The 23,443-nt window shown below is 40.7% G+C and overlaps 1 protein-coding gene across 2 annotated transcripts in view; it reads left to right on the top strand.

Moving 5' to 3' along the window:
- MPPED2 (metallophosphoesterase domain containing 2) overlaps nucleotides 1-20,159 on the top strand; it is a 105,776-nt gene extending 85,617 nt beyond the window's left edge. For both annotated transcript variants that reach the window (XM_065636357.1, XM_065636358.1), the window contains exons 5-7: nucleotides 13,820-13,935; nucleotides 16,622-16,735; nucleotides 19,975-20,159. In XM_065636357.1, the coding sequence (XP_065492429.1) occupies nucleotides 13,820-13,935; nucleotides 16,622-16,735; nucleotides 19,975-20,093 (349 nt within the window). In that variant the 3' untranslated portion in view covers nucleotides 20,094-20,159. The remainder of the gene's footprint in view (nucleotides 1-13,819; nucleotides 13,936-16,621; nucleotides 16,736-19,974) is intronic.
- The last annotated feature ends 3,284 nt before the right edge of the window (nucleotides 20,160-23,443 follow it).

Here is a 23,443-nt window from a genome sequence, read left to right on the forward strand (position 1 = left end):
AAAATATGTTATTAATGGCTAAGTGATACATTGTCAATGGCAGAAAAACCTTCTTTAATACTTTTTAAAAAGATACTGGCTTAACATAGTTCCAAATTTGTGTGCTACTTCATATGCTGGATTGAATTTAATACATGTTTTTTAACACTGCTGCCACTGAGAAATGTGAAAAGGAGGCTCGTAACCATTATTAAGATTTTACCCACCAACATTTATTTTTCTTGTAGCTGTGAAAGAGCCATTTAAAGCCCCAAAAGGTAGACATTTGGGCCACATATTAGCCTTCTGTATTTATTTTCAATCTGACATATTTTCTGTGAAGTATAGGGGGGCATGCCTTATGTTGTTTAAATTAGAAAGTATGAAACTGTAGGGGGAAATAAATGTGATTTCAGCCATTAGAAATAACATTGTCAACAGCAGAAGATAACGAAGGGAAGAGTCTCTTAATTATTCTTCATATGTTTCTTTTAGAGGAGGGGTGAATTTTTATCTGTAAAGCTGCAGTTTTGACGGTAAAGCTTGAAGTGAGTTCTCCCATCAGAGAAGCAGGTCCTGTCCTGAATAACCAGTTCTGATCCCAGTGCTACCATTCTCCAGTCCCCTATTTGTGCTCTTGAAGATTTGAATCCTGTAAAACCAAACAACTTGGAAATATAATTTTTTTGGACATGGGTGATGTCAACGATCCCATCTCGTTCTCACCAGTACCCCCAGAAAGGAGCACGGAGGAGCAGGGAAGGCTCAGGAGAGGGTATTGCTGGCTTTAAGAGGAAGATCCAAAAGAAGAAGAAGATTATTCAGGGTGAGGATATTTGGATCCATGGCAGCAGCCATAAACACAACAGCTTTTTTCTTCCACGAAGAAAGATTTTGACCTGGCCAGGGACGTGCATGTCCCATCGGTGTCCCAGGTTCCCCTTTGGCAGCACATTTCCCTTCGGCTGCGACATTTGCTGCTTAAACCTTTCCGGGGGCATTGCCGGGGACGTGATTGTGAGTGCTTTATCTTGCAAGAGTAGATTCCTGCAGCTCTCGATTTAGAAGGCTATTTAATGTTAGCTCTCTATTCATTTGGAAATAATGGTGTTGGGGGAAAAAGAATTAATTAAAATGGCTTCAGAAAGTAGTTAATTATAAAGCCTACCATGGCCCGAAGTATAAAATACATTGCAGACTGAGAAATCACGTAGGGGTGCATTACTAAAATAATTAATTTAGAATTTTACATATATCACCCACACAGCAAATGCCATGGCTGCTGCTGAAATGAGTCCAGTGCCCTTCAAAAACTGTGAGAATCTCTTCTATCTCCCACTCACTCCCTTTTAGATGTGCTTGTTTTCCTCTTTACTATGGGCATGCTCTTCGTGTTAAGAGCATCAATTTTGTGGAAAGACTTTGCATAAGAAATGAGGTCTTCACCATGTTTATTTTAGCATTATCATTGCGTTTGGTGGGGCTGGGGTTTAACTCGTTGGGTGCCTGATCTAACCCAACTGCTACCTGTGCATCTGGTGCAGCCTCCACATTGATCCGGATCAGTTAGTGTCAGCTCTTAAGCTGGTCTTAGACCATTTGCAGTCCTGCCAGGTCTCTGAAAGGATAACAGTGATGTAGGGCCAAATCACTGGCCTTATACCACCATGGGATCCCATCAAGGCAATCCTTTACATTCAGCATTGTTGAACCCACTTGAGCGCTTTTCTGTGCTGGCGCCACCTGTATTTGCCTATATATGCCAAATGGAAGTTACATATTGCAAAGCCTCACCTTTAAGTGTAGGAAAATAGCTGGTGGGTTTTGGTATTTGGGGGTGAAGGGGATGGTTTGGGGTTTGGTGGGGGTTTTTTTGCTTTAGTTTTGAAGGAATGAGAATGTATGCTGTGCAGGCTCCTGTTTTGTGCTCACATCCAAGCTGTACCTGCTCTCCGGTACCTATCAATATGCTGAGATTCTTGCCTCTTGTCAGTCTAATTTCTAGTTGGTGCAGGTTCTTGACATTCAGCGCTTTATCAAACATAGGCTGCTTGGCACCTATTACCACTGATCTCAGCATTGCTAATAAACAGCAACATCAAGGCCATATTTTCTGGTTCCTGTCAGACCAGTGCTTTCCTGGGTGAAATAAAAGTCCTATTAACATGCTCTTCCTCATTGGCTCTGACAGTTTGATTAATTAGGCCCCCTCTTTAGATGACCTCTGCACTGACACGACAAGGAGGTGAATATAAAATGAATAGTTTGCCCACATAATGGCCTACTGCAAGTTTCATGTTTTTATCAGATCAGACTGAAGTCCGGGGCCTGTATTAAAACCTACAGTGTACAGCAATATATGGCTGTGGGTTATGAACCACAGGCTTTACAACATGGTTAAAGAATTAAAACCAAACCAGTCGTTGCCATTCTGATATATTGACTTCTTCTCTAAGAATGAATCTTTCCTTTACTCTTTTGACCATACAATACAAATCTAATTCATTTACATTATCAAATAAAATGACCTTTTGTTTTCAACAGATTTTTTTTTTTATTGCCAGAAAATACAGTGTGTTAACTCTGTGGTTATTCAGCCTCCCATAAAATACTAATGTAAGCCATTATTCTAGTGCCACTCTATTTAAATGTCAGTCTGCCTTTCTGTTATAAACCACCAGTTCATAGGCTTGTAACTCAGTAAAAAATTTACTTTAGGTGAGAACTTGGAATATGAGCTCACGTCTTTTCTTTGGAGGTGTGTTTTTTAAAAATACGAGTATATACGATCCCAGGGGATGAACATGCAATTGTGAACCCATAGCACGGCATTTATGGCACCAGAAACATCTGGTCGTGCCAGGACGTTGCCCACCCAACGGTGCCTCTGGCTGGGGCTGGTGCCCAAGTAGGAGGCAGCTCAGGCTTTTTGTAAAACCAGGAGTTTTGACCTGTGGTCAATGAGAAAAATATCTTCCCTACCTCTTTTTTTTTTTTTTTTTTTTTTTTTTCCTGCTGCTTGCTTGCACTTAATTATGTTCTATTAACGCTCCCTTGAGGGGCATTAAGTGTTGCATGTTGCCTTGGAAAGATGTGGGGGCCAAAATCCTCTATCTATCCAGGTGAGAACTTTGAAGAGCATGAACAGCATTTTGTTGATCGAGTGGAGTCACTGATAGTGAGGTAAAATATGTTGGTTTCTAACTGAATTTTTCATGGTAGCTTTTTTCACCAGAAGAGTCAAGTTAGCTCTCATTCAGTCTGTGGCAGTCTGCATCTCCCACAAACCTCTTTGAAGGGACGATATGAAGGTGGATGAGCCTAAAATTAAATGTTGTGTAAACTGACCTGCATGTAATCTGAGTGCCTTGTTTAATGATCTTGAAGCCAACAAAAGGAAGTGACCCGTGCTTAAACAGATCCTTTTCAATTAAAATAATGCTCCTTTTACCTCTGCGAAGCCAAATGTTCTCTGCAGTCTTTTGAGCAGCTTCTATTTCATTTATGACCCTCTTTTTTTTTTTTTCCCCCTCAATCTCTTCTGTCATTTTTTTTCTTTGTGCTCATCTGTTGATCAAGTAACTGCATTACTTTAATTGATTTGCTAAATTGGCTCATACATAAGGCAGCTCCTCCAGGTAATAACCTGCAAATTTTAGCTTATATTACTGGGATCATGCTTGAGCACTACAGCAGTTGGAGTTTTCTTTGGTGTTGGGAGTGCATCGTGCCATTTCTTCAAGTTATTTGCTGGACTCCTGACAGAGCAACAGGAGATAAATATATTTTTAGACATATATATACGTACATCTGCACAAGTTGTATGCATGTAATCTCAGGTATAGGATTTTTGTATGTGTGAACTTTGTTTGCATACAAGTCTCCTGAGGTTGCCTGAGCTGAGAAGGTGTGATAGGTGTTTGAAGATCCATAATCACCCTTTTCCCTAGGTGACCTTTTTTTTTTTCTTTTAATTAAGTTTCTTCATTGACAGAATTACAGAATTTGACAAATTAAGTAGCAATGGTTTTGGATGAAGACTGGACAAGAGTTACTAACTTTCCCTTCCTGCAGACTGCAAAGTATTATCACAGTTTTCAGTAAAGGTGAAATTTTGAGTAGGCCAGATGTTAAATTTCTACACAAAGCAAAGTCTCTAATAAATGAAGAAAATGAACCAAATCTGCATATATTTTAAATAAATGACATTTCCTAAAACTTATGATTAAGCAGTAAACCAGTATTATTGCTTAAAGTCCAGCCATGGTATTTTATACCATACCTAAATGCCAAATAAGCATTAATTGTGACTCTGGAAACTCTTGATTGTTTTGGCTGTTTTCATCTGGTTAGCGAGGGTAAGTGACTTGACATGCAGCTCCAAGAATAAGCTGTAACGGAAGGTAGCGCAGACTTCAAACAAACAAGAAATGCTGGGAGCATCCTGTGGCCTAATTATAACTAACCGTTTCCATTCTTTTCTGTACATTTTCAGAAGATTACGTTACAAGTTCCTACAATTAAAGATCGTGAGCTGCGTGTGCATGGAAGACGAATACATGTGAACCTCATTTGGTTTTCTTACCAGGCATTCTGGAAAGTTTCAGTTTTGTCTTGAAGAATGCTAAGCTGCGTTTTGAGCAAAACATAAATTAAATAGCAGTGGTATTTATAGATAAACGGCACCATCTGGCAATAAACAATCTCAGTGTCTGATTTTAAATCATGGGAGTAGATAGAATTAATTGACGTATTGTTAAAGTCTAATAGTGAAAATCATGGAGGGCAGCATTCTGTGTCTACTACCTGATTCACTTTAAGCAAGTCCCTTAGGCATATATTTTGGCAAATTTATTCTTGGTGTAGTCAGCCTAATTCTACACAGTACCTCTATAAACAGTGCTCTATCTGGACCGTTCTGAGGCCAATTAATTACTGCTTGCACTGGAAAAGATTTTTTTTTTTAAAGCCTTTGAGTTCCTGTGATTGTGAGGCAGGTTTGTACTTAGTGGGGCTTTTTTTGTTGGTTTTTTACTTTTGAGAAACAACAAACTGCTTTGTTAACTCTGGAAATTAGATGGGGAAGAGCAAGGGCAACCCCGACATCCAGAACATAAGGACACAAAGACCAAAATCCTTTCATCTTGGTTCGATGCGCTAGAGCATGGAAGTGTGTTACATGGAAAGCTCTAAAGCAGTGCAAACCCAAGACCTGAGTTTAGCTCTGATGTAAACCTGCTGTTTGAGAGACTTTATAATTTGGCTTAATTTTGAGTCCTTTTTAGGTGCGTACTAACCATAGTGATTAAGAGAAATGGTGTTGGATTTCATTCCCAAGGTGGCTCAAAACATAGATGTGACATCTAGTCGGCATTCCTGTAAGCATAAAGTGGGAAGTCTGTTGTTTTCAGGGGGTTATTTTCAGAGAACAAGAGAGTGAGAAAAATCAATTTCTTTCAGGTAGCCCCACTGTTGCTTTTTCCTCCATCATCCGTGGCTGGGGTTTGCACCATGGCCTATCGAAGTAGTGATACCATCTGCTGTTCCCCTTCAGTTGTTAGTCCGGGTTCGAGCAGACAGCCTGCAAGAACTGGAGCTGGTCCAAGGGCTGATGACGGGTGTTTGGGGGGGCCCGTGCTCCCTCTGGGCAGCACTGGCCTGGTACGTGGGCTCGGTGGCCAAAACCAATCCTCTGGGAGAAGAATCAGCTTTCACGGTGATGTCATGAAGTTATACATATTAAGAGCAGTACAGGTTGCAGATGCAAAGTTATGTAAAGATACTGAAACACTACGTAAAGATAAGTGTCTGGAATTGCTCTGGTTTGTGGCTTCGGGATTTATTAATGAGTAAGTGATCATGTTGTTCTCTGACCAGCAAAGCCTTTTGGAGGAGCTACAGAAACTCTCTAGTGATGCTAAAGAATTCTGGTTTAAGTAGCATTTGAAAATATGCAGTTTCTAGAGGCTGTTTCTTAGAAGCAAGAACCAAATTCACCAGTGGGGCAGGCAGGCATAACTTCTTTCAAGTGTTTTATTTGTTATGCTAACTTACACCTGGCAACGTTTTTTTCACGATGCAGTGAAATGTAGCTTACTTGTTTTAAAGGGAGCTGTCTTTCAGTTAGTATTTTCCAAATGCTGCTTCTATAAATATATAAAATATTCAACAGAAAGCTACTGGATGTAATTACACCTGTACAGATTTTGGTTTTTTACATGTTGAACACATGCATATGCTGGCGGATCGAAAATACGCACACATACGTGTGTGTGTTGGATGAGAGGTCTTTCCTTCCCTTTTGCTTTTGCTTCACTTTGTGTTGTCATTGCAGAAACAGAGCTACTAGTAAAACCCTCTGCCAGATCTAAATGTGTTGGAAGCTTTGTCAGTTCACATATCCTGCCTGGATAAAAAGAGCAATGTATAAAATTAATTTAAGATGTAATACAACTAGCAGATTATGATCACATTTACTAAAAGAAACCAAGAATCCAAGCATCATTCTGTAACAGGCACAGCTGTTAAGCAAAATTGATTCAAAACTTCAGCCAGCTGCTTTTTTTCCTTTTCTTTTGTCTTTGCCCCTGACCTGTCCCTCAGAGTGGACATTTGATTTATGTTGTGTTGAGCTTTGAGGAGCTCCTTCCTCTAGATAGATCTCCTATGATTCTCTACGTTTCTACAAAGACCACAAAATTCTACCATAACATTTTGAGAAATTCCATTTTTTTCAATCGGGCAGCATCCTTCGACGCTTCAAGGGCGCACGTACTCTGCGCAGGGATGCAGTGTGGGAATGAAGGGACGAATGCGCCCGCTCTAGAATGAGAAGCAGTTCTGGAAATCGGTCCAGTGTGATACTTCATTGGCCTGAGCTGCTCCCATCACCGTTCGGGGAAATGCACGGTGACGTATGTACTGTATGGACCCAGCTGAGGCTGGTGCTGCCTTAGCCCGGGTCTGTCCTTCAAGCCATCCTGAACCATACGCAGCACAGAAAGATGCGAGGTCTGATACTTCTATTACTAGGCCTTTGTAGTTCTGTTCTTGTTAAAAGTAGAATGAAATTAGCCCTTGAGTCAAGTTTAAATTATTTTCATATTTTTGGGATATTAAAATATCTCCCAGATCTCATTAAGTAAAGCCCTAAATAAAATACTCGCAATACAGTTGGGGATTGGAAAAACCTCTCAAGATTTGGAGGAAATATCCTCTTTGATGAGCAATTCAGATACTTGAGCAAAGGTTGTCCAAGTCATAAAGTCTAAAAATTCATCTACTCCATTCTTCTTCTTTCTAGTATGTGCTGGTTTCCTGGTGTTATCCTCTCCTCTGCTTCACTGTATATTCTTTCCCCCTGTCCTCAGGGGCCCCTGTGCTTTGCATCCTGCTGTCCTCCGTGTCTTGTCATCTTCCAGGACATTGCTGGCATTATAACCTCCTGCATGTCTGCTCCTTTGGCCTCAAGAGTCTGAAACCCTGGCATGTTTTTGTGTGTGTTTCTTTATGTGACCTCCTTCTTTCTTTTTTTTTTTTTTTTTAAAGTCTTCCCCACAGAAGACAAATTGTGGTGGTCTGGTGTTGTTAAGTCAAAATATGTGAACTGAGCAGATGTTTTATATTCCTCCTCCAAAATGCACCACTAACCATTCAAGATGGAAGATGCCAGTGGTTTGTGGGGGCCATCAGAGAAACCAAGCACTGAAAGGTATCCCCAGAAGTCGTATTAATTAGATTTGGGGACCAGAGCTCAGTTACCTGTCAATAAAACTTGAGCAAGCCTGGAAGCAGCAAGGGAAAAATGTGTAGAGAGCGGGAGAAGGAAGAACTGCAAGATGCATAAGGGATTTCTTTTCACATACTGTTTTCAAGCCATATGGGTGGCTAAAGCTGCACTTCTGTATCTGTCCCTATTTCAGGTGATAATCCAGTCCAGACCAGCACATCCATGGAACGTGCTGGATGGCAGCAGCTCTTTCTTTCATACTTCTCAGAGATCCAAGCACATTCTAAGCTAAAATCTCCGTTGACCGGTTTGATCTGAGGTAGCAACTGAGGACAGCTCGGTGCAAGGGCTGTTCCAGGTCACACTAGCTTGTGGTGACAGGGTGGTTGATGCCACTTTCCATTGTGAAGAAGGCTGCTTTGTGGAGAAAAGGCACCCTGTGGACTCCTTCCCTCCAAACACAGTGGGGGCGGGGGGTTTGTTTGTCAAGTATTTTGTCATTTAAACAACCAGCAAGTGTTTAGCATGTAGTTGTAGTATGTAAGTCGAAAGAGAGACATAAGACCTGCAAAAAAAAAAGTAGCAGTCGCTGTTGAGGCTTCAGGTTTTTGTAATGTTGTAAAAATAGCAGAACTATGTTTTCGAGACTTCCTGGCTCCTGTGCAGGGCAGTAATAAGGAGATATATACAGTAACAGGGCTAACACAATCACAGTACTGGTAACCCACTTTTGTGAGAACTTTGGGTCTTCAAAGATGCAAGGTAAACAAAATCTCAAGGAACCAGACCCCATGGCGCATCTTTTGGTTGCATATTATTGACCTCACTTTCTAAATGGGGCACTGAGGCACAGCAGGTAAATGCTGGTGGGAATGAAATGCAGCTCGAGGCACCTGACTGTGCCTTTTACTGATAGCACATTACATCTAATGAGCACATTTAGGAAATTATTTATTTACCCTTTAAGATTTCCTGGTTGTTGCCACATTAAGAAAAAAGTATTTGAATATTCACTGTAATAAGGAGCTTAGCAACAACAAAAAAAGCTTTTGTAGCATGGAAAGCAAGGAGCTCTTACATTATAAAATGTGCTTCCTTGATACATTGTGTGCTTGCCCTGCTCAGCCTTTTGTTTCTGTGATGACACACACTCTCCTCTGCCCCACGCCACGGTCCCTGTCTGTGCATCCCCATGATCCCTGTCTGTGTGTCCCCACGGTCCCTGTCTGTGTATCCCCACTGTCTCTGTGTCCCCACGATACCTGTCTGTGTGTCCCCACAAGGCACGTTCTGCCCAGGGGCTGAATGGAGATGGGCATGTGTGGGTTGCTCTACCCCGGCAAACGTTTGTTCAGGGCAGAGGGATGAGGACTGGCAGGCTTTTTATTTTCTGTGCACAAAGGTCCCTGTTTTGCCTTTTTGTTTTGTTTTGTTTTCCCCCCTTTGCGGTTTGTTCTCTGCTGCAGCTTTCGTCTGGGTCTGTAATAGATACTTTGGGGATACATCCTATAACTGAACGAGTGGAGGAGCGTGTATCTGTGTCCTGTCCCACCGTTTTTGTTCTGCTAATGGAACTGTCTCCTGCGTGAACCAGCTCTGTGTGTTCAGTTTGAATGCTGACAAAAATAAAGAGCATTTCATTATTGTTACTAGTTGTGTAGAAGCGCTCCCTGCTGCGATGCCTTTTAGACACCCCCTCGGCTGTTGTCTTGTGGAAGGAAAGAGACTGAGATTTTTGCCTCCTGTGCACTTTACTCATTGGATTAAGGATAAAATTGAAGCTTTCCTTAAAGACTTGGTAGCCTTAAAAATGAATGAATACATGAGATTAAAAACCCGTGAGGTAATTTATTTTTTCTAATCCTGTTTAGAAGTAATGATTGAAATAAATGGATTTACTGGTGAAAGTAAAGGAAAAGCCTGAATCTAAAAGGTCTCATTGTACATTTTCCTTTTGAGTTGTTGAACTCTGAGGATCAGGTAATTAAATTCGTGAGCCAGAGAAGAGGACGAAGTAAGTAGTAGGAGATACCATCCTTAAAAAATGTTGACGTTCCGGAAGGAGTTTAAATTCCTGTATCACCTGGATGAACTTTGCCATGACCTTGTGTCTCCTGCTTCCACGTGTGACTGTGTTGCAGTTGTGGTTTTGTGTCACAAAACAATGCTCCGTCACTGTGCACTTTTTTTTTTTAATTAATAGTAAAATGGTAAAACCATACAAAGTTGCTTTGGAGAAGAGAGATCCGATCACGTGCTGAAGAGGCAGCTCTGCCTTTGCACACAGATGGATTTGTGCATCTTGTCAGGGGATTCTCCCAATGCCCCTGCAAAAGGGGGTGAGTTTTGTTGGAAGCTCAAGATCCCCTCCTCCTCGGTATTATGTCAAGTGATGTCTGCGTCTCTCGCAGCACAGGGTGTGAAGATAATAACGCAGCCTACTGCCCAAGCATTCTTCTAGTCGCAGAAAATGTAACTTCCAAAACGCCAGGTGGAGGGGGATCAGTGGGGATTCCTGCGGAGAAATGAAGAACTGACGAGGGTAACGATGGGCCAGGTGTCTGCCTTTCAGGAGGATATTCCCTGTGTCACATCTGGTGCCAGCATAGCTGCCAGCCCTAAATGATAAGTTAGCTTTGCTGTCAGGAGAGCCAGGGATCAGGAATTAGCGTGACGGTTTGGTGGCAGGTGAAGGATGCTGCGACGTGCGGTTCTGATGAGCGGAGGCTCAATTAGGTTCTCCTGGACATGGGCTGACACGCCGGGCAAGCGGGAGCTGTGTCACAGCGTGCGGCGGGTACGAGGGAGCGTTCCGGTCCGTCAAACGTAAAATGACAAAATCATTTGTAATCTCTCATTACTAATCCCTGTGGTTTTTATGTGCATGCCTCCCGTGTGGCACTATTCAACATTATTTTCTTGCCAGCTACTTAAAAATGAAGTATACTATTAATGTGCTTAGGAGTTAACGGAAATCTTTAGCTCAGAACTTCATAGGAAAGAAAACTAGGTCAGATCTTAAATGTGGTTACTGATGACTAAATAGCCTGTACTAATTATTTGCACCTGATTGGAACTCACCACAGGTGGATGCAGCCCAAGTTCATTATAGATGTTTCTTCCTAGGTATGAGGTGGTTTCTCCCAGTAAGTAACCAGCTCGAGAACGTATTGCAGAAGGCACGTAACCACGTGCACAGGTTTTTTTCCTCTAAATTATTTCGAAGTTGAGACGACTCTTACGTATGCAAAAAAGGGCAGTAATAGGAGTAAAAAATCCCAATCTGATAGCCCCCGGCAGGACGCCGCCTGCCCAGGCTTTGTCTCTCCTGCACGCGTCTAAAGTTTGCTGGGCCTGAGCAGCTCCTCGTCTGTCCCCTCACGGGATTCACAGCGCATCGGCTCCATTTCGTCTGCGCTGCAACGCGGCGTAGTGCAAACACGGGGTGACCTTCCTTGTGATCTCATCTAAACTTGAATCTGTGCCATAAGGCTGGTTTTCTCTTCTCGGCGGTGTTCTGGACATCTCTTTCCTCTTGGCGTTCTGGCGAGGCCTGAGCTGCCTCAGAGACGCGGAGGCCGCTGACTCTCGGTTTGCATTTTTGGGGCGCAGCGCTCTCATTAAACGTGTAGTACAGGTTCATGTTTTAAATGCCTGAACGCTCAGTTCTGTAATCCAGGCGGTCTTCCAGTCGTGCCATCTCTTCTCCCCGACTTATTAATTTCGTATGAAAATATTTGTTGTATTAAAGAAGTACTTGACCGTCTTTTCTGTGCACATGCTGTATCACAGGGTTGGTTTCTGGAAAGTTTTCTTTACAAGTGGATTCCCATGTGGTGCCTGTTAGTCACAGCTAATTACAGAGGCTGGTGAATGAAGAATATATAGGAGCTCAGGTTCCCCTCCTCCTCCCCCAGTGCTTCAGAAGAAAATAAAATAAAAAAACCTGCAGACAAATCCAAGTTTTTCTGTGGCTGTAGTCTCTGAAGAGCTCCAGAGAGATCAGAGATGTGGTTTCACATTTCAGGTTTAACTATGGTGTAATAACTACAGTATTATCTGCAGGAGAAATGCAAGTGGGGAAAGAATCATTAATTGACAGTGAAAAGTTCAACCAATGTGCTGTGTGTTTGGTTTTTTAAGCAGCTGAATGTTTAGCCAAACCATTATTTTAACTTTTAACTGCAGCCCTGAAGGTTACGATTATCTTGATATGTTAAAACTTAGGAACATTATAGGAAAGGAAATTTAGATATGTGTTTCAGAAAGGTCAGTCACAGAAAAGCAGAAACACGTGTGATTTAGGTAAAGCTGAGACACATGGTTCAGTTTTAATTCAGTTGCCTACAAACCTGTGAGGTACGCTGACCTTACTTTACCACGTATTAACTTCTGTAAGTGTTTCAGTGGGTGCAGAGCAAGCCAGCAGTGAGAGGTGAAATTTCATTGCTACGCACATGAGGAATCCAGAGCTCACATAAAACGTTTAACTAACATTTAATTTTCCTGCCTTTTGTTAGCATTCATCTGACAAGTCTGCTAAGTTGAGCAAGTTCTTATGTATGTGTAGTGTAAGTACTAGCAGTAGGACTACATGGGATATGTCTATTATTTGTTACTAAGCACCAGTGACCTTCCTGCTCTTGTATTATCAGCGCCTGCTGTTTCCCCATGCTGCTGATGGTCAGGAATTCAGACCATACTTATAATTCAGTATATGCTCTTCAAATTATTGTCTCCAGAAAACAAAATAATTTCATTACAAAAAATCAAACTTAGAGATGCAATCTCAGCAGGACATTTCCACTTAAAGGTGTATTTCAGGCTAAAAAAATGCATTATTTAGAGGGTGCAGGAGGCAGATTGCATAATGAAATGATGTAGGACTCTTAATGTCTCTCTTTTAACAACCTGGTTTGTTTGTTTGTTGTTTAACAACCTGGTTTGTTTTGTTTGTTTTGTTTGTTTGTTGTTTAACAACCTGGTTTGTTGGTTTGTTGTTGTTTTTCTTTTCTTCCTCCAGTTTTAATTTTTTGTTTTCAGAACTGCAGTACCCAGAAGACTGCAGGAGTAGCTTGAACTCTCAGGAAGGTGGCACAAAATGATGAGGGCTAGGGCAGGAGTATCCTGTCTGGAAAATGAAACAACCCGGTTTAAATCTGTTGCTTGAGCTCCAGGAAACACACACATGGATTAAAACTCTTAAAATTGGTACAGTCCTAACAGCTGTATAAAAAGTTGTTAGTAGAAGGTGTGAATATTATATTATCTCTTCAGAACAACTGGTCAGTGGACCTACCTGTTAAGGAAAGGTTTATTATAATATACCTGCATCAATATGATTCAGTTTGGGTGTTATACATTGAAAAACTACTCCTAGAAGGTCCACTTTCCATCACGATGTGCTTGGGTTGATGGATAAACCGATGTCTCAGAACAAGATGCAATGATGAAGGAGGCTGAGGATCTCAGTTGTCCTTAAGAAATACTAAATGAGTTTTAAAGTATAAGATCTCTTTTTATAAAGTCATTGTGACACTAAATACTGTGTGATCGCGACCTCTAGGAGGCTTGGGGGTTCAAAGCCAAGTTACGTGGCGGTGTTCTGATATTAAAAGTGCTGAGAAGGAGCAAGTTTGAGTTTACTGAAATACCACCGTGTGGACGGTGTGTTTAACCACAGCATGGTACAGCTTTCCCGTTGGACTGTAACCCACCGGCTGCCTTGTGCTGCCAGAAATTGTCTCTCGCCTCCAAAAAACTTCTGAGATTTTTGTTTGTTTTGGTAGGTAATGTGAGGTAGGAATTCTTATGTCTGAACATCCCCAAACTTTGGAAAAAAAGTTTTAGATTTAGACTTTTTTTTCTTCCTTTTTCTCTGGTGGATAAACACCCCCCAGGGCTGAGTACTCTTGAAAGCACATGGACTATTAACCTAAATTCAAACATATCTGTGTATATCTGAACCAGTTTGTTTTAGAGGCATCCTCTTCAAAAAGGCTGTCTGCAAGTAATCTCTGAAGCACAGAAAGTATTTTAATTCAGAAAACTTGGAGAAGGGAAGAGATTTTTATTTTACACTGATGCAGTTAATCTTATTTTCCCCCAAAGGACACCGTGGTTTAATGGATGGGGCTTTAACCTACCCAGAGGTCAGTCTTTGCTAGACAAGTGGAACCTTATTCCTGAGGGAATTGATATACTAATGACACATGGACCTCCCCTTGGTAAGTGAAACAAAAGCTGTGTGTGATTTTTTGCATGAGAATTTTACTTTTAAACTAAGCAAAATTAATAATGCTTTAAGCTATATTGTAATTGCACCCTAACTCAAAACTATTATTAAAGCCTTTTTGGAAGAATTGTAAAGTGACGATTAGGCTTAGCAGATATGTTGAGCTTCCTGGTATTTTTAAATAAAAATTACTTTTTTTTTTTTTCTTTAGCTCAAGCTGAGGAAGATCAAATATCTCATTCCATAGGCATTAGAGTTCTGCATTTTATTTAAACGCAGTATTCATCTGACAAGCAGTTTCTGATCTCATATGATTTTTTCAGAGACTGACTAAAACTTTTTAAAACATTTTTATGCTACAGTGACATGTTTTCTTAAGGTTTTAGAGTATGCACTCAAGAGTATATGGTCACATATTCTCCTTGATAATTTTCTTGGAAACAGAATAGGTAACAGTATTTTTAAAGATATTGATTGGCTTGTAGCAAATCTGTGAAGGGACAAAATTGTTCTCAGTTAATTATTCCTTACTGATACTAATGACAGATGAGCACAAGTATATGAACGCATAACTTGTTCATTAATTAGTTGAAGTTTTTCATTTAGTTAAATTTTGCTTGCTTTGTAAATGTGAGTAATTCACCGGTTACCATTTTAATTCTAAACTTTAAGTTCTAAACTAAGTTCTGATGGTCTCAAAAAGACACTACAATGGTCATTCAGCAGCGGCAGGAGCACTCAGTTTTGGCATATCTAAAGTTATTAAAGCCCACACTAAAACCATTTGAAAATTCCTACTATGTTTTCCCTGCCCTGTACCCACAAGATAGTATCACATACTATTTACTGCTTTTCTTTAAGACACAGTGTGGCAAACAGTCTAGGGCCATATTTTAAATATTTCAGTTGGTTTTACAACAACTAAGCATCGACCTTTTATAAATATGGTTTATCAGGGTAAGAAAGTGTGTCAATCTTTTCTTCATTACTGTTAGTGTTAGTGGACTGGGATTTTTTCAGGATTTTGGTAAGCTCTTGAAATCCAAAGGGTCAGATCATCACATGACCACATGGAATCACTGACTTTTGGGATACTAGTGAATATAAAAAACAGTTAAAAGGTCTCAGAATTACAAGGTGCCATTATAACACAGCATTTAGGTGCTGCCGGGCTGGCTCAGTGCTCTCATAGAGCTTCTCTGTGACCGTGGAGTCAGGAATTCATGCACATTTATGTTTTGTATCACAATTAAGTTAAGAGCCAGCAATCTAAGCGAGGCAGGGGAATTACAGGAAGTTTTTGACCAGCAGTGTACTTACGACTCCTTTTATATCCTAGTTACTCTTTTAGTACTACTTGGAGAATGTTATATGATGATCTGCAAATTCTCTTTAATCTTACTAGAGCGACCAGCATGCTGTGGTAAAAAGGCAGAGATGCACCATCCACTCACAGCGAAGTGCACCAGATATTGAAAAACACCACTTTGAACAGCATTCTTTTAATCTGCTTGTTTTCCCAAAGAAGCAAAAAACCCCACGAGCGTGGTTATAATGTTTCATGGGTGCTGTTTTAAATGGGTTGCTAATCCATCTGCTCTGAATTGGGTTCATATAGAAAAACTGTGACGCTGCAGACACTAATGAGTGCTTTAATTGAATAAACATACTTAAATTTTGGTTTTGATGGAGATAATGAAGTTCAGTTTCAAAAGATTGGCACTGTATTTTAGCTACAGACACATATTACGTGTTAGTACTGTGCCTAAAAGGAGGGGGTCTAGCTCTCAGCCTGCATTATAATATTGACAAAATACTGCTTTTAAGATTAGGTAAATATTAGTGGATGTAGAACTGTAACTGGACTCTTTTGTTCTCTTCAAAATTCAGTCAAGTTCATGTCACAATATGTTTTTAGCACCTGGGATAAACTTGGCACAGGGTGTGATTACTTTAAAGTCGGTAGAATGGTGCTGCAGTTGGATGTGGCTCCTGAATTCCCATTTACTCCTCCTCATTCATCTTGCCCTGCTGATCCGTATCAGTGCTAGTCCAGGCAGCGGACTCCTCTAATAACTGATGTCAAGTTTTCTGCATTTTCCCATATTTTCTGTAGGACTGAGTGACAACGTAGTCAATTAGCACTAGCTTGTTGGAAGCTATTTTTCTACATCGCTTGTTGCTGGTGACCAGAGACTCAGAAGTAACCTGACATTTGCAGACCGTGGCAATTTATGGGAGACTGTATTTTAAATCTTTGGGCTGACAGAGGTATCGAGTCATAGATAAGCTGGTCTTCCTGAGGTATTTTGTTTCTGGAGTGACTGTAGCTGGCTTGGGAAGCTGGCTGCTGTAAGAGCCAGGGGAAAGGGAAGAAAAATCGGCAGCAGTGCCGGGAATAAATGTCCCAGGGTTTCCAGGTGGAAGATGAGTTTAAACCTATAGTTTAAAAAACCAAATCACATCCAGAAAAATATTAATGCGTATGGAGGGAGGAAATCTTAAGGAAGACAAAGTGACAGTGAAACATTTCTTAAAAGCCATTGTGTGCTTTAATGGGGAGGTTACGACTACAGATAATGTAATAAACCTTCCGTGATTTATGACTTCCTGAAAGACTACGTGAAACCTTACCTGAATAACGAAAATTAATCGTATTGATTGCGTTTTGCCTTAAGGTTTTCGAGACTGGGTTCCAAAGGAGCTGCAGAGAGTGGGTTGTGTGGAACTGTTGAACACGGTGCAGAGGCGAGTACGGCCCAAACTCCATGTTTTTGGTGGGATTCATGAAGGTAAGGAGCAGCGCTGCTCCCCTCTTCCAGCTCAGGCTGGTTTCAGAGAAGCGCGTTTCGATGGTGTGTTGAAAAAGATGGATAAGGGCATATTGGACTAAAGTAGGTGGAGATTTGAGGGGAGCAATTGCATGCAACAGCACTTTGTAAATTTATGCCAGAATTAAAAAAGACTGTTTCAGGAGCATGTGCTACATTATCCACCTACATCTTTCACTGTGCAAAGGTCGTTCTATACAGGTTATTTGAAAGCAATTCAAATTTTGACAAACTTGGTTAGAGAAACAGATGAGACTCCCCACACTTGCATGCCAAAAATGAAAATCATCCCCATTATTCCAAGCACAGGAGCCAAGAAAAGTGCTAGAAAAAAAATCGAAGACAACTTTATGTCTCAGCTTACCTCCTGGAAAATGAGAAAGGAGGGCATCTTGAGTCAGACATCAGGTGGAGAGACTGCCAGAACTCATTTTGCATACATTTCTAAAAGCGTCCTGTAATACAGTTCATACCATGTATGTAACCTTCCAGCAGTCTCGTATTTTAGGAGAGATATTTCCCCACTGTCAGTAGCAGAGCAGGCAGAGTGTGAAGCTTCAGAAACAATAAGCTGAGTTTGTGGCAGTGGAAGAGACGGAGAGATTAAATCCATTTTGGAGATACTTAAATATTTAATACAATTTTGTAGCTTTCATGTGGCTAAGAGACAAACACTAGGAGTTCTGCCTGAGAGAGAGTGTAAGACTTTGTGACCCTAGAACTCAAAATTACACATTAAATGCTTTATATTGTCTCCCCTGGAGGTTTCTCCATTGACTCTAATTAGGTTCTCCATAGGCTTAAAGATTTGGAGGACTTCATAAAAGAAAAATAAAAAAGGGACAGCTTTCTCAACTAGTGGTGTTGGTTTTTCTGAAGCCCTTGTGACTTCGTGCGATGAGGTTTTTGCCTGGTCTCTGTAAATAAAGAGTTTATCATGGAAATATTGACATGACCTTAAGTATAGTGGCATGAATAGCAGTCTTTTTATGCACACAGGAAAAGATTGGATATTTTGTATAAATATTAATCCTTGCATATTAAGCAAATATGGCAAAACATGTGAATAGTCTACAGCCTTTGTGGGCATGTTGGATGATGAAACTTTTAGTCGTAATAGTGTTAAGTAGTGGGAGAGGAACGTATTTTAATATACAGGATCGTTATGATGAGAAAAGCACCGAGGAACCACATGCAGCACCTCTCATTTAAATGTCACAGGAAAGGTGGTCACGCATATTCAAAGTGAATGTTCAGATATATTCCTACAAGAATACTAGCAAAAAAGTTAAAATTCTGTTTAGTACTTATGCAGAAGACATGAGAACTGCTTGTTTCAGTACAGAAAGAAATAGCCAAGTGTTAGGAGCATGATCAACACGGCAATTATTTCTCATCCAGCTCCAGCTGAGGTGAACACGCACCGCATTCCATTAAACGGAGGCTATACACGCATTTTAGTGATGCAGGTTTTTTTCCTGGTTGATAAGCAAGAACAACCGCAAACAAGGTTTTTCCCACCATGAGATGATCTAAATCAAAATTGCCAGCCTAAATAAATAAAGTAATACAGGCGGACAGTGCAGCAATTCTGAAGTGATTACTCTTTCTGATAGACACCGTGGGTAGCTGTATTTATCTTAGCTTTCAGACAGCAGTGATCTGTACTGTATCATAATGGTTTAAAAGAAAAACATTTTTCCCCTGTGGGTTAGCGATGGGAAGTTCTCTTCCTCCATGAAACTCTGATTTTTTTATTTTTTATTTTTTTTTAAATACATTTGGTGCCAAGTCCTTCCTAGATTTTTTTCTAGCTTCTTTGTTAGCTTTCTGTGGATGTCAGCTGAAAACAATGGCAAAGCCTTCTCTCACCTTTTGCACTGGTGGAACTGGAGCCCCTGTCTCCTGATCATTGCGAGAATTTCTGCAAGAGCAGAACTTCTGCCTTCTCGATATCTCTGTAATTTTTTTGTCATCCCTTTTCTCACGTCATGTTTGCTGAATGAAGGCTCAGGTGTGACTCGATTAATGGGTCGCTATAGTTTGTTCCACTTGCCCAAAAATCGCTGGACTGCACAACCCTCCGTTATGTCCTGTTCCTGTGTGTTGCTGGCCAGATGTTCAGAAGGTAGAGGAACGTCTTCAGCATCCTGAAACTGATCCCTTGTGTTATGAGGAGTCGAGTCCTTGCCATGCTGAAAACCCTGTGATTAGTATTCATTGTTTCTTGCATTTTTATTTGGGAACGAGTTATTAAGATCCTTTCATAATGAAAAGCGGTCACGTGTTTAACCTTGACCTTCATTTTCCACTTAAGCTGAGGATCATCCCTTGACCTCCAGTGCTCAGTTGTGTTTATAGCAGGAGATTCCCTTCCTCAGTCATGATTTTCACTGGTAGATAACATATGTATATGTATATATAGAGATATAAAGTAAATATGTATGTGTGTGTATTTTTAACGTGCCAATGAGCTTGTGAAGTTCTGCAAGCCCACATGAACACCACCTTGGCAGTCCTGCGACGAGGAACTGGATGAAAAGGGCCAGCATGGGTGAAGCTCACTGGGTTCATTGCCCAGAGAGGGGTTTTTGTAGTTGCAACCAAAGTTACTTCTAAATGATAGAATAGTTTGAGTTGGAAGGGACCTTCAAAGCTCATCCAGTCCCCCCGCCCCCCGCCATGAGCAGGGACATCTTCCCCCAGCTCAGGTTGCTCAGAGCCCCGTCCAGCCTGGCCTGGGATGTCTCCAGGGATGGGGCATCCACCACCTCTCTGGGCAACCTGGGCCAGTGTTTCACCACCCTCAGCATAACAAATTTCTTCCTCATGTCAAATCTGGTCTTTTTCTTATGGCAGACATTACAGGCATGTAAAATGCAGCTCACTGATTAAGTAATTAGAAAAAGTATGTGTGTGGTTTTGTGGGTTTCTGCTGTATCCAATTGCAACATACGCTTTTGCCCGGGGGGAAGAAGTTTGTACATAAAACAAAAGCGTGAGTTCTTATTTCAGATACACTACATTGTATTTTTTCAATCAAGCCTTTGTGGCAGCTTTCAAAAGCTCATATCATTTTGAAAGGGATTAATTTAATTTTATTCCCAAAGCATTGATCCCACAACAAGCTTTCGGCGCAGCTGCCCACGGGCAGTATCGTTTCTTTACATTACAGTAAGTGTGACACGTTCTCCCTGCAGGTTACGGCATCATGACAGACGGTTACACCACGTACATCAATGCTTCAACGTGTACAGTCAGCTTTCAACCAACCAACCCTCCCATTATATTTGACCTTCCAACCCCTCAAGGGTCATGAAGCACTACTGCACATTTGGAACTGGGGAAGGTCTATAAACTGCCATTTTCTAATTATAAATCTTACATTCTGTTACATGTTTGTTTCTCAATTGGGGGGTGGAGTGGGGGAGGATTTGGGGGGACCACGGAGTTTTTGTTTTAGGATGGGTCTGGGGGTTTTTTGTTTGTTTTGTTTTAAATTGCTGGTACAAAACAAACAAGAAGAAAAGTTAGAGGTTGTGCTTTTTGGAAATGCAGCATTCATTTGAAATTGATAAAGCATCGTGAAATTGTAAAATGAATTTCGTTTTTCAATAAATTTGCCATTGTAAATTGTTACAGTGTTCTCAAAAGGACAGCCAAGCTTTCTTTTAATAAGTGAGAGACCTTATTTTAATATTATATTATAAGCTAAAAGTAGGCAGCATTTAAAAACACCCAAATTTGCACAACTTATGTTATTGTCGGGGTTTTTTTAAGTGTCTTTTTTTTTTTCTCCCTAAGTCTAAAAGTTAGCTTTTCATCTCTGTTCATATCAAATTTTTTTTAGTCGCACAAACAATATTTTGGGGTCCATTTACCTCTTGATATGTGTGCATGTGCTGAAACTTGTTTCTATTAACAGTAGAATGCAGCAAGGGGGGAATAGACTTCTCAGTTGTTTGTCCCTCCCTGCTTTGTACGTTAAAGACTGATATGGCCACGGCCTGTATGTGTTATCTACCTTTTATTGTTTGTTTTTAAATTATTTTAGCTTTAAAAGACTGGGGGTGAAAGCTGCAAAGAAGCAGGTATTTCATGCAGTAAAAAAAAAAAATGTAAATGCGGACTCCTTTTAAATATGAATTTATATATATATGTATTTTTTGTGCATTATAACTAAGGTAGGATTTAATATTGCCAGTATAGCATCTGCAAAATTATGCTGTACAGCACATCTAAATTATGAAGGATGTGACACATTTTCCAAGTGCTCAAGGCCTTCAAGAGCCCGAGTTAAATCTTTGTCGTAGTTCAGGCATGTATAGAGTCAAATGGATACAATCAAGCCTAACTAAAATAAGGCTTAGTTGTCCTTTATATTTAAATGTTCTTGTCTTTTTTATTTCCTTTTTCTTATTTTGCACTGTGTGTAAATGCAATCTCGCTAGCACAAAATATTGTTGCAGATAGTTATTTCTGTTCTGCCACTGTAAATGCTATTGAGCTTTGTTCTGTTTTATGTTACCTTATTAATGGAATTTAGAAAAGCAGTTGTTTCTTTAAATTTATTGTGATATTACATCTAGCGGCCTTTATATGCAAATAAAATTGCAAGATTTTTAAATACGTGTTTTAAGGGAATTTTGCATTTTTCTGTGGCATTAACAATTTGGGAGGCAGTGATAAGGGTAAGTAAGAACTTCTATATTTCTCAATAAATTTTTATTGCTTACCATTCGTAGGATGTCAGTTGGGTCAATAAAGCACTCAGACTTTTCCTTCCGTTTCTCTGCCATCCATCTTTCCATTCCTTTTAGATAGAAGAGATTTTGTCTTTGGACGTTATAATTCAGTGCAACCAAGTTTGTGCAGTTAGGCCTTGTAGGGGACTATTCTCGACAACATGAGGAAAAATCGATGAGGCAGTAACCTTTGTACTTCTCACTGGTCATTAGTGCCGTGATTCAGGTGCCTTACGCTCATCCACTGTGGCTTAAGAAATGAATAGTCATAGGTGAAATAAATCACTTTTAATTTGGATCTCTTCTCTGTTTTGTGGCTACAGCAGGATCCATCACTGGCAAGAGAACTGCAGGGGCTGTGATTTGGTGTATGCCAGTAGAATGGCAAACACGGCAGGACCTGCTGGTATTGCCGCAATACAGTTAAGTATATAATAACAGAATCTGTTCAAAAATAGAAGTTATGGCTGCAAAAATCCAGTTTCAAATGTGAGAAGATGAGGAATTGTTTTCGTGAATCTGCACCTGCAGTAACATGAAAAAAGACCTGAAATTTTCAGATCTACGAGGCTGCCGTAGCACTGGAACTATTAACAGTGTTGCATGTGGAATTTCTTGTCAGGTGTCCTTATGGAACAGACAGGCACCTTCACTCTTTAATGGTATCTGTCCTGCCTTGCTTGCAGTGCTGGTTATTTTATCAATTGGGCCAAAGCGAAAAAAAAGTCACCAAACATCAGTCCTTCCTTTGGGTGGTAGATGCAGGATCTGTCTTGTGGAGTTGTTTTCAACCAGTGATGGCAAGACTATGGAGTTGGTTTTGGCAACCACAGCTGTTTGCTGCATTTGAGGTGGCTGTCCTTCCTTACATGGTGCTTTCTTGGAGCACGTGGAAATTGTGTATAAAGTGCACTTTAGATCATCCTCTTTCACTGATGTGTTGTTTGTTGTCACTGCATAAGGAGGAAAGATCTGTCATCTGGGATGCTTTGTAGTGCCATGAACTTCCAGACGAGCAGAGAAGAGCTGCTCCATCTGGATTGCTCTCCAGCCTTCTGAAGGACCTGACTCCACTTTAGGTATCTGCCTCTAGTGAAAATTGCGTTATTCCTAAAGCAAAACTTTTAAGCCAGCAGCTTTGTCCCAGGATTTGCCTGAGTCCAGCCAGGAGTCTGCCCTGGGTAAGGTTGGTAGTGAGACAATACCAGAAACGATGCCTTGGAGAAGCAAAATCTGTATCAGACTCTGCAACAAACTATAAACTGGTGCATGTAGCTGTAGATGTCCTAAAGGACTATATCTTTTGGTTTCAGCTGTTTGCTGTGTGCCTTTTGGGCTGTGTGGTGCAGCAGGTGTGGTTCTGCACTGGTAAGTGGTTCTGCACTGGGATGTGGGAGCCTGGATTTGTAACAACAGGCTGGGACTCTGTTCTTCCATCTAGGCCAGGATCAGGCATGGTCGCTGCTTCGGCACCAGCTGATGTTGGTGCTGAATACAGCTGTTAATTTAGAGAAATACCTGATCTTCAGCGAGTTTTTTTCCTCTCTGGCTCTGTCAGCTGCCCCTTCCATACTGCTGGTCGTTCAGCACTGAGCTTGTTCTTCTCTGTGGCAGGATCTTTTTGATTTTATTCCCTCTTTTTAATTTTGTTCCCTACATTTTCCTGCGTCTTTTTAGAAACAGATCTACCTTTTCCTCTTCTGAGAAAGCTATCATTTTGGCTCACAGCAGTTACAAAAAAACCCAGGAAAACATGAGCAGTTTGGCATTTTTTCTTTGTGTAGTCTTTAGAGGTTTTGAAACGTATACGTGTCTGCCTTTGCTGTCACAGGCAGGTAATTTTTTCCCTTGCTGGATGTCAGCCATATCTGACAATCGGGGTAAATGGGACACAGTTTGATTTGAAGATGTTTGATTTCACAGG

This window comes from Caloenas nicobarica, chromosome 5 (assembly GCF_036013445.1).
Source record: "Caloenas nicobarica isolate bCalNic1 chromosome 5, bCalNic1.hap1, whole genome shotgun sequence".
Classification (NCBI taxonomy): Eukaryota; Metazoa; Chordata; class Aves; order Columbiformes; family Columbidae; genus Caloenas; species Caloenas nicobarica.